General features: G+C 40.9%; 1 protein-coding gene across 2 annotated transcripts in view; it reads left to right on the top strand.

Annotated features, from left to right (window-relative positions):
- The window catches only part of LOC122684216 (cytochrome b5 reductase 4), a 106070-nt gene that overhangs the window by 4827 nt on the left and 89159 nt on the right, over positions 1-12084 (top strand). For both annotated transcript variants that reach the window (XM_043888214.1, XM_043888213.1), the window contains exon 2: positions 3969-4122. In XM_043888214.1, the coding sequence (XP_043744149.1) occupies positions 3969-4122 (154 nt within the window). The remainder of the gene's footprint in view (positions 1-3968; positions 4123-12084) is intronic.

The following is a 12084-nucleotide window of genomic DNA, read 5'->3' as shown; positions in this document are numbered from 1 at the left end:
CCTTGGTGAGCTACAGTCTATGGGGTTGCAAAGAGTGGGATGAGACTGACTGAACATGCACATTTGCAAAGCATAGAATGGGAAGGGACTAAAGTGCAGACATGGAGCTAGTGAAGTCAACTCCGACCAGATTATGAAGGGTGTGGTCAACCTCTCTAGGGAATTTAGAAACATTATAAGAAATATGAGGAGCCACTGAAGGAGGCAGGGCCCTGAATTAGATCTGCATTTCCAAAAGATAACTTTTAACTACCCTGCAGGTATGGAATGGTGAAAGAATCTTTCCTGTCTTTGGGATAGGAAAGATCATAGGTTCTCACACTTCATTTCTGAAGACCAAGAGACCTAGAGAGTTGTAGTTAGTGATGCTAAGAATAGGATGATGAGGATTGGTAAGAAGAAATGTGAAATTGGCAAGGCACCACAGAACGAGTAACCTGACTATTTGGGGACAATTGAATGTCTACAATAGATATGCTTTAGGGAATTGACACATGTAAGCATTTTAGTCCCTTGGGCTTCTCTAACAGAATACCATAGGCGCCTCATAGACAACAGAAACTTACTTCTCACGCTTCTAATTGATCTCAGGTCACCTCGACCTGCAGCCCTTTGAAGCAGGGCTTGGGTTCCTGGCCAAAGCTTGAGTTGTAACGTTGAGAACACCGAATCCTAGCCAACAGGCTAGCAGTCAGTAACAAGGCCCTGGCCCTTCGGCTTTGCAGAAGAAGAATTCCCACAAAGACAGAAAGTGGTGAAACAAGTAAAGTATTTATTAGGAGGCAAAAGAGTACAGTACATGTGGATAGACACACAGGCAGACTAAGAGAGAGTTGCTGAGTCGTATCCTCATGGCAGTTTGAATTACTTACATGGGGCATATCTTCTGGGTTTCCTTTGGCTGGTCTTTTTTTTTTTCCATTTATTTTTATTAGTTGGAGGCTAATTACTTTACAACATTGTAGTGGTTTTTGCCATACATTGACGTGAATCAGCCGTGGATTTACATGTGTTCCCCATCCTGAACCTGCCTCCCACCTCCCTCCCCATCCCATCCCTCTGGGTCTTCCCAGTGCACCAGCCCTGAGCACTTGTCTCATGCATCCAGCCTGGGCTGGCGATCTGTTTCACCATAGATAATATACATGTTTCAATGCTGTTCTCTCAGATCATCCCACCCTCGCCTTCTCCCATAGAGTCCCAAAGTCTGTTCTATACATCTGTGTCTCTTTTTCTGTCCTGCATATAGGGTTATCATTATCATCTTTTTAAATTCCATATATATGTGTTAGTATACTGTATTGGTCTTTATCTTTCTGGCTTACTTCACTCTGTATAATGGGCTCCAGTTTCATTCATCTCATTAGAACTGATTCAAATGAATTCTTTTTAATGGCTGAGTAATATTCCATGGTGTATATGTACCACAGCTTTCTTATCCATTCGTCTGCTGATGGGCATCTAGGTTGCTTCCATGTCTTGGCTATTATGAACAGTGCTGTGATGAACATTGGGGTACACGTGTCTCTTTCAGTTCTGGTTTCCTTGGTGTGTATGCCCAGGAGTGGGATTGCTGGCTCATATGGCAGTTCTACTTCCAGTTTTTTAAAGAATCTCCACACTGTTCTCCATAGTGACTGTACTAGTTTGCATTCCCACCAACAGTGTAAGAGAGTTCCCTTTTCCCCACACCCTCTCCAGCATTTATTGCTTGTAGACTTTTGGATAGCAGCCATTCTGACTGGCGTGTAGTGGTACCTCATTGAGGTTTTGATTTGCATTTCTCTAATAATGAGTGATGTTGAGCATCTTTTCATGTGTTTGTTAGGCATCTGTGTGTCTTCTTTGGAGAAATCTCTGTTTAGTTCTTTGGCCCACTTTTTGATTGGGTCACTTATTTTTCTGGAATTGAGCTGCAGGAGTTGCTTGTATATTTTTGAGATTAATCTTTTGTCTGTTTCTTCGTTTGCTATTATTTTCTCCCATTCTGAAGGCTGTCTTTTCACCTTGCTTATAGTTTCCTTTGTTGTGCAGAAGCTTTTAATTTTAATTAGGTCCCATTTGTTTATTTTTGCTTTGATTTCCAATATTCTGGGAGGTGGGTCATAAAGGGTCTTGCTGTGATTTATGTCGGAGAGTGTATTGCCTATGTTCTTCTCTAGGAGTTTTATAGTTTCTGGTCTTATATTTAGATCTTTAATCCATTTTGAGTTTATTTTTGTGTATGGTGTTAGAAAGTGTTCTAGTTTCATTCTTTTACAAGTGGTTGACCAGTTTTCCCTGCACCACTTGTTAAAGAGGTTGTCTTTTTTCCATTGTATATTGTTGCCTCCTTTGTCAAAGATAAGGTGTCCATAGGTTCGTGGATTTATCTCTGGGCTTTCTATTCTGTTCCATTGATCTATATTTCTGTCTTTGTGCCAGTACCATACTGTCTTGATGACTGTGGCTTTGTAGTAGAGCCTGAAGTGGCCAGTCATTTTGATTTGCCTGGTTCAGAGTCTGTGTTTGGTATATCTCAGAATCCTCCAATGTGTGTGCACACGTCTCTTAGCCAAGATGGACAATGAGCCTATGGGTAAAGAGCATCAGTTGGCATCTGTCCCATTTTGGCTTCCAAGGATCCTTTCTGCACAGATGTAGTCGGGGAGATCGCCTCTCTCAGTTGTCCAACTGTTCTAGTCTTGGAGTTTTGGTCAACCAGGAATGAATCTCCAGTGACTTTACGCTAGAGTGGCCCATCTACCTCCTGCCTCACTCATCATGACTGGGAAATCCAAGATCAGTGCAAAACTGGCCAGTTTTGTGTCTGGTGAGAGCCTGATTCCTAGTTTGTAGCCATCTTTTCAGTGTCCTTACTTGGTGGAAGAGGTGAGGGAGCTCTCTATATGGCCTCTTTTATAAGGGCCTTAATCCCAACAACCTCGTCACCCACTAGAGGCCCCACTTCCTAATACCAGCACATCGAGGATTAGCATTTCAACCTAATTTGGTGGGGGGATACAAACATTCAGTCTATAGCAAGAAGCTTCCTTGAATAATGTGACTGCTTTTACATTAAACAGTTATCTGTTACTGCATTACATGCTAGTTATACAGGTTAGATGTCTGGAAAAATTTCCACTGGGATGTCTTAACTGGTTTAAATACTAATGACATAATAATACCCCTTTTCTAAAAGCCTTGAAAATGTATTTTGTATTAAACACAAAGCCCTGCAAAATCCCAAACATCTTGTTATTAGACCCTCTGAACAGGTGCAGGCAGAGTTTTGTGGAAACGGCCAGATAATAAATATTTTAGGCTTTGAGGATGTCATAAGGACTCAGTCTCTTCACCACCACCACGTGTAGAAATTATTCTTGGCTCAAGGGCTGCACAGAAACAGGCACAGACCCGTTTGCCAGCCCCTTCCCTGGAGTGAGGCGGTTTTATTGTTTTCTATTACTTGATAACCATTGTTTCTTGGTGGATGGATTCTTAGAAAACATCTTTCTATTTCATGTAGTCCTAATATTCTGGGGATGTTGAAAGTCTGGAAAGTCAACTTTAGCCAATTGTTTCTATTTTCTTCTATCAAATCTCATTTGATTTTTTTAAGGCAAAAAAATGTTGGTCCAGGTTAGTAAGCAGCTACAACATATTAGTGATACAGCCAGGACCAAAACTTGTCTTCTAACTCTGGGTTCAGTACTGCCCTTGTACTATGATTTCATTAGATCTTCATTTGTGTCCAGAATTTCTAAACCCCATCTCATGGCCCAGGTGTTTTATATAATGTTCCATTTGTAATTCTAATACACCCTCCTAAAGATGGAAGAAGATTTTTAGAAATTTTAGATTTGTTTTCTTATCCTTTTGAGTGGGAATCAGAGTAATGAAGTGTCCTAAGACAAGCAGCAGGAGGGGGAAGGAAATTGAGCTGACTTGAAGAAGCCACATTGAATTCTTCGCTTTTCCTTTTTGAGGTCCCTCTGAAACAGGGCAGAAGTCTCATGGATTGGATTCGACTGACCAAAAGTGGAAAGGATCTAACGGGATTAAAAGGCAGGTTAATTGAAGTAACTGAAGAAGAACTTAAAAAACACAACAAAAAAGATGACTGTTGGATATGCATAAGAGGTAGGTGGAATTTACTGTGTACTGCAGAATGTTTTGGCAGGCTTTCCACAGTTGTAATGCTATACACCTCTTAGCCCTGTTACTTGGTAATATGATTCACAGTAACAACCATGTTAGTTAGTAACTATAAACATAATTTTCAGTTAGTAACAAACATTTGCACTTAGTAAAAAGCATGTCTTACACAGGACAATAAATTCTTTAATTCTGAATTTGGACAGTATTTCTCTCTAAATCACTGTTCATACAGTATCCCTGTACTGTATTCCCTTTGAAAGAAAACAAGGGTTTGACAGGTAATATAATACAAACTAATGAAATTATTCAAAAACATGTAGTTTAAATGCAACAATGTTCCACCTTTGTCTTACAACAGAATTCCATAGGAAAAAATTGTCTCTGAGACAAGCAGGATCTTTTGTTCTCATTTGCAACAATTTTTATTACTTAGTCCATGTTTGTTAGCAATATTAGTTACCTGATTTTCGTAGCCCACAACAAATTAGAAGCACCAAGCTGGAAATACTGAGTTGGCCAAAAAGTTTATTCGCATTTTTCCGTAAGATATTATAGAAAAACCTGAATGAGTGAGCAGAGAAGTAGAACAGTAGCTGATGGAAGTAGACTTCGTGGTGTCTGCCAGCCTGGCATGGGGAGGGAAGCAAAAACAATGAAGGGCTTACAGCCATACGCCGGGTCTCCACGGAGAGTCCATGAGTCATCCAGGAAGAGTTCAGTATATTTGCTATCCTCAGTCTAAAGAGGAAAGGAAATGCATCACTCATTGCTGTTATCGCTGCTGTAATTTTATCATTGTGTAATTTTGATTTGTTGTGTGTGTGTGTGTTAGTCACTCAGTCGTGTCTGACTCTTAGCGACCCAATGGTCTGTAGCCTACCAGGCTCCTCTGTCCATGGAATTCTCCAGGCAAGAATGCTAGAATCGGTTGCCATTCTCTTCTCCAGGGTGTTTTCCCAACCCAAGGGTTGCACCTGGGTCTCCTGTATTGTGGGTAGATTCTTTACCATCTGAGCCAGCAGGGAAACCGCTTCTTGTTAGTTATCCTGATAACACTGTCACCCGTATGAGGGCAGAGACCACGTCAGTCACCTGCCCTGCCTTCGGTGCGTGCCACATTCAGGTCATCCCTTTGTGTTTGTTGAACTAGTGCAACACTTACCATTTTCAAGAAGTTTGGTTACTTGAAGAGGCGTGTGGCTGTCACAGTCAATCAGAGATAGGATAAATGGAAAGACACCAGCAGCTCTGTCAGTTTGCTAAGTAGGCCCAAACAAAATATAACAAACTGAGTGACTTGAACCACAGAAATTTATTATCTCCCAGTTCTGAAGGCTAAACTTTGAGATCAGGCTCATCTTTGGGCTTGAAGAAGAATCTGTTCCATGCCTCTCGCCTCTCTTCTGGTGGTTTGCCGGCAGTCTTTGGAGTTGCTTGGCTTGTTGGAAAATCACCCTGATCTCTGACTTCATCTTTATATAACTTTCCTCCTGTGCGCTTGTCGGTGTCCGGATTTGCTGTTTTTATAAGGACAGCAGTCATATTGGGGGAGGAGTCTGCCTGATTCTCTTATGACCTCACCTCTGCATTGACCCCGTATCCACATAAGGTCATGTTCTGAAGTACTGCAAGACTTTAACATCTGAGTTTGAGGGATACACAGGTCAACTCATTGCAGATGGAATTAGTGTGCAGAATGTTTTCCAGCAGCAGAGGGTATGGAATCTTCCAGCAGGGTCTGGGATAGCTTGTCCCAGGACAGATGCTGTTTGGGAAGTTTCACAGAGAAATAAACTGTTTTCTAACACCCTCTTACCTTCTGTGTGTGCTGCAGACCCGCTTACCAGGTGCAGGTCACTGGCAGCGGGTGCCGCCCTCTTTCTGCCTGAGTGTCTTCTGCTGGCCTCTGTGAAGTAGAGGTCAGCTTTCCCATGAGCATCTCTCAGCTGGTCCAGGCTGCTGGCATGTCTGACCTGTTTCTGCAGTAGGAAGCCACTTTTCCAGAAAAGCTTCTCATGTGAACCCTTCACATCCTAATGCTGTTAAATAAATGAGCCATTGAATAGGACAGTCATACTTTATTATTCATTTATTATTTTCATTTTTATTATTATTCATTCATTTATTATTCATTTGATATATTGGTGGAGACCAGAGACTAGTTTGCTCTGTTTGAAACATAACACATGTTGTTCCCAGCTACATATCTCCCACAGTGATTTGAGTGGCTGACACTCTTCCAGTGAGGTCATTGATTTAAGGTTAAATTCTTTTGGAGTTTCTATTGAACAGTATATTCTACCCTATTAATAAGACTTTTCCCCCGATTGCCAAGTAAGATGTCTTTTTTTTTTTTTCCTGTTGACAGAGTTTGGTTTTTAATTTTAATCAAGCAGCAGTTGATTGAGGCACTGCCCTGGGATCCTCCTGCTAGCAGGAGAAAGTAAATGACTGTTGGACAGGACCTGGAGAAGTGCCCTATGAGGGCTATAAGGAAAGTGAGATCAGACTTCAGGGAGGGAGATGTGGGTTAGGAAAGTCAGAGACGCCTTTATGATACAGATGAGCCTTGAAACTGTCTTCAGGATTTCAGTGGGAAGTGAGGCAGAAGCACACCCAAGTGAAGGGAAATGCATAACTCAGGCTGTCGACACAGAAAAGCTGGAGGTGTGTTCTGGAGCTTAGTCTACCTGTTAAGAGAATTATAAGAAAGGAGACTATAAAGGCATGTTAGGGAAGATTGCAGAGGACCTTGAAAACCAGACTGAGAAATGTATTCTTAATTTTGATAGCATTGTGAACTATTGGAGATGTTTGGATGTGGGAACAGTATGATCAGAGATAGCCTTGGAAAGATCAGTCTGGTGATGGGTATAGTGAATTGACATGAGACTAGCAAAGTTTTTAGCTCATACAAAAGTTCAGGAGGTAATAGATAACCCAGGATGTTGTCAAAGGCAACAAAGTAGGATGAATGTGAGACAGACAGATTACTGGTAATTTCTGGCACAGTCATCTAGGAAAGTAGAAGAAAGCACAGGGCTAAATGTAATTGTCTTTTTCTTCTTAATTGTTCTAATTTAAAATGTTAATGATACCTTCCTAAAGGAAATGTACGCCAGATCTAGCTTCGTAGGTCAGAGATAGTGTTTGGACACAAGTTTTAATCAAAGCTGTACCACAGAGAAGCACAGATCATGGCATAAATTTTTTTCCTCATTTTTAAAATATTCTTCATTTTCTAACAATTACACCATTTTTATGTCAGTTCAGATTTCAGCTTGATCGGCCCAAGAGAGACATAAAGTGTCTCTATAAGAAATATATACTTTAGTATGTAATATTTAATATCTGCAGTAGTGTAGTGTTAGTCACTCAGTCATGTCTGACTCTTTGCAACCCCGTGAACTATAGCCCACCAGGTGCCTCTCGGTCCATGGAATTCTCCAGGCAAGAATACTGGAGTGAGTAGCCATTCCCTTCTCCAGGATGTTGAATAACACACTCAGTCCTATCTGACTGTTACGGACATCATGGACTGTAGCACCCAAGGCTCCTCTGTCCATGGAATTTCTCAGGCGAGATTACTAGAGGAGGTTGCCATTTCCTCTTCCAGGGGATCTTCCTGACCCAGGGATCAAACCCACATCTCTTGTGTCTCGTGTATTGCAGGCGGATTCTTTACCCATTGAGCCATCAGGGAAGATTTCTACCCCCTTTATCTAGTAACTAACAGAAGATTCTTGGGATTGGCTCTGATTGGCACAGTTTTGATCATGTTCTGATTGCTAGAATAGTGGTTCTATTTAGGGGGAAACGGTATAAGTTAATCACTTAAACCTAGGTTACAAGTTCATCCTGTAGCTTAGAGAAGGGCCAGACTGAAGTGTCAGGGAGGATATGACTCCTTGAACAAAAAGTGATGCTGTTGCTGGAAGTGGAGTGCGTCCTGGAGTTAAGGCCACTACAAAAAGTAGAGTAGCTTGCCAAAGTCATAGCTGATGAAAATGGAGCCACTATTTTAACCTAGGCAACTTGATTCTAAGCTGTTATGCTTAAACTACATTGCACTGCTTCCTGTTTTATCATATTCAACTCTAGATTGGATCCTGGCTCAGCCTTTGTGCCGTAACCCACTTGTGAGTGCCATTTGTGAACTAATTCATTATGAAGTTACAGTGAAGTGCCTATTACTTGCAGCTCTTCTCTTGTGCTGAATAACATTACTAATTAAAAGTCATACAGGTTTTTCCATAAGATATTACTGAAAAACCTGAACGAAGATTGAGACAATTTTTATTTTTAGAAATTTAGGGAAGTATAGCTTTTACTTTTTTGTGTGACTGTGTGTGTAGTTGTCACTCATAGAAAATAGAGGCTGTAAGTTTTACCTTCTCTTTCTGTGTGTTGGTTCACCATTTAAGCAATAGTTCCCTGGGATCTGCTGTGTGTCCCGAACTGTACCAGGCCCTGGGTTGTGACCTGGAAATTTAGAACAGAGGTGCCCCCTGCTGTTACGGAGTTTATAATCTAGTGCAGAACACGAAGTGTTAACCAAGACTGAGGAGTATTGTGAAAGCGAGGTCTGCTGCGCTAAGAGTGAAGACTGGAAGACTGAGCAGAGATCAAAGATAAGTGGGTGTGAACCACACAGAGGAAAGGGAACAATACTGTAGGTTCCGGAAAAAGCGTGTGCACAGGCTGGATGGTGTGACTGTGAGGGGGAAAAGGTGCCTATGTCCACATGTAACTGACTCAGCGTGCGGTACAGTAGGAACTAAAGCACCATTGCAAAGCAGCGATTCGCCAATAAAAATTAATTAAAATAAAATTTTTTTAAAAGCCCAAGTGCAACCCATAGGTATTCATTGTGAATACAAGGAACTTCAAGTTAGTGATACCTGTATTCTTTCTTCTCTCCCTTGTGCTAAAAAGTCAGACACTTTCTTTCTAAGGCTCACTCTTTTCTAAGGCTTGACCCTTTTTGTGCTCCTGTCAGTTCTCTTCAGCCTCCTCTGTGATCTTGGGCAGTTGTTTAACCATTGTTTAAACACAGTTCGTTCTCCTAACAGTTTCTTCCTTTCAGTCTTCTTCTCTTAGCCTGGTTCTCTTGGACTTGCTTCTTCCCCTGGGCTTCCTTCCTCAGCATTTGATATAGGACCTCTGTTAGAACATGTTAGGTTGGTGCAAATGTAATTATGGTTTCACACCATGAATTTTGGACTTCCCTGGTGGCTCAGATGGTAAAGAATCTACCTGCAATGTGGGAGACCTGGGTTCAATCCCTGGGTTGTTAAGATCCCCTGGAGAAAGGAATATCTACCCACTCCAGTATTCTGGCCTGGAGACTTCCATAGACAGAGGAGCCTGGCAGGCTACAGTCCATGGGGTTGCAGAGTCAGACACGATTGAGTGAGTTTCACTTCACCATGAATTTTCAGTCATTATAACTAAGCTCAACCACTTCTTTGTAATCAGAATAGGAACCATTACAGTTAACACATTTTTGCCAACAAGAAATAAGTTTGTTTATCCTGTAGCATAAAAATTTGTGGTTCAGGATTCCACGGACTTTTAGAAAGCATTTTCTACATCCTGCTGGTCATGGAAGCATCTTGCCTACAAAAAGTCATGATGTTTGAAGAAATGGTAGTCCGTTGGCGAGAGGTCAGGTGCATATGGCGGATGAGGCAAAACTTCATAGCCCAATTTGTTCAACTTTTATTTATTTATTTTTTTTATTATTTTTTTTAATTATTATTTTTTTTTCCAGTGGGTTTTGTCATACATTGATATGAATCAGCCATGGATTTACATGTAATTTGTTCAACTTTTAAAGCATTGGTAGTGTGACATGCGGTTGGGCATTGTCATTGAGAAGAATTGTGCCCTTTCTGTTGACCAATGCCGGCTTTGCAGTTTTCAGTGCATCTCATTGATTTGCTGAACATACTTCTCAGATGTAATGATTTTGCCAAGATTCAGAAAGCTGTAGTGGATCAACCCAGCAGCAGACCACCAAACAGTGACTATGACCTCTTCTTGGCTCAAGTTTGGCTTTGGGAAGTGCTTTGAAGTTTCTCAGTCCAGCTACTGAGCCAGTTGTTACCTGTTGATCCTTTAATGGACCGGAACCTGGTGGTCCGGAGTAGATGATGAGACAGTGAAAGAAGGAAAGGCTAATATTCTCTGGGTTACACAGCCGGCCTTCCCACTCCAGGGAATCAGCCAGAAATAGAGAAAGAGAGAGAGAGAAAGAAAGAAAGACACGGGGACCCAAGCTCTGATGGAGCAAAGGTGTTTTAATCAACTTGGTGTGGGCATTATACTGTCTTACAAGGTAGTTATTCTCAGCAAAGATAAAGATTAAAATTCCAGACTTACAAAACATAAGGCTATCCATATTAGAGAGAGTTGTAAACAATCACTTTTACCGTATGGTTCATAAGAAGGAAGAGGGTACTTATCACCGTATTGAAAAACTAACGAAGGAGATGCCTGTATTCCTCAGCCCCGGGAGAGGCAGAAAGGCGTGCCTCTCCTCTTAATTCCTGAGGAATTAATAAGGAACAGAGGATTCATGACAGATCCAAAACAGCACACAGGAAACCTCCTGTTAAATGCTTCCTGACAGTTACCTTTTTGTTGCACATCACAATCTGATTGATAAATTATTGTTGCATTGAATAAGAGAAGACGGCACTTCCAAATGATGATTTTCTTGATTTGTGGTCAGCTCATGAAGCACCCACTTATCGAGCTTTTTTCCTTTCCAGTTTGCTTCAAATGCCAAACGACCATAGAATGGTCATTAGCAGTTCCTGGGCCGTATGCGTTGTTGATGTTGCAAGTTGTCTTCACTGCTTTATGACCCATTTTGAACTCCAATAAGAAAATCACTCAAATTTGCTTTTTGTCTAACATCATTTCTGTAGTCTAAAATAAATATAAATAGCAAGGAATGTCATTAGCAAAAAAACATAAAAGCAAGAAATGTGCATTAAAGTTATATATAACATAACTGTATTTATTTAGAATGTATTCCAATATCAAATGGCAAATTTCAACAATGCAAAAATTTCAGTTACTTTTGCACCCACCTAATATATTATCTTTTGGGGCACTTCATCTATTTCTGTCTTTTAATTTAAATTGAGTTTCAGGGTATTAATATGCTGTTTCTCTCCCTGCCCATAGCATCTAGTACAGGGCATGGCTCCTGGTTAGTGCTCAGTAAGTATCCTTTGAGTCATGTGTAGAACTTTTAAACCACCTTTGGTAGGGATATTTTAATGATTTCACAAAATAGTAACCAGTTGAGAGACTTGTATTTTTGCTATTTCCAGATGATTGGCTCTTGGAGTTAGGAAATATATCAGTTCCTTAATCAAAATATTTGTTATTTCTAGACAGTTTTCTGATATATACTCATGGTCAGTTATTCATTTTGGGGTCTCATAGAATGTAAGCTGCAGCCTGATGGAGCTCATATGTTATCTTTCCTTACACAGCTTCATATTTTCTTTTGCAGGCTTTGCACTCAGCAGGGGTTAAGTAAATATTGGAGGTTTCTTCAGGGACAGTTTTTGTCATTAATGTTTTCAGTTAAACCTTTTATTTTGAGAAAGTTTCAAACTTACAAAAAAAAAAAAAAAAAACCCAGTTGTAAAGGTGATGCAGTGATCTCTAGAAATCCTTCACCTATCCTGACTCAACCATTGTTGACATGCTAATGTTGTTGTTGTTGTTATTGAGTAACTAAGTTGTGTTTGACTTTTTGTGACCCCATGGACTGTACCACGCCAGGCTTCCCCATCCCTCACTGTCTTCTGGAGTTTGCCCAAGTTCGTGTCCATTGAATCAGTGGTGCCATGCAACCATCTCATCCTCTGCTGCCCTCTTCTCCTTCTGCCTTCAGTCTTTCCCAGCACCAGAGGCTTTTCC

The sequence above is a fragment of the Cervus elaphus genome, chromosome 26 (assembly GCF_910594005.1).
Source record: "Cervus elaphus chromosome 26, mCerEla1.1, whole genome shotgun sequence".
Lineage (NCBI taxonomy): Eukaryota > Metazoa > Chordata > Mammalia > Artiodactyla > Cervidae > Cervus > Cervus elaphus.
Note: the sequence above shows the minus strand (reverse complement) of the source record. Positions and strands in the feature narration are given on the sequence as shown.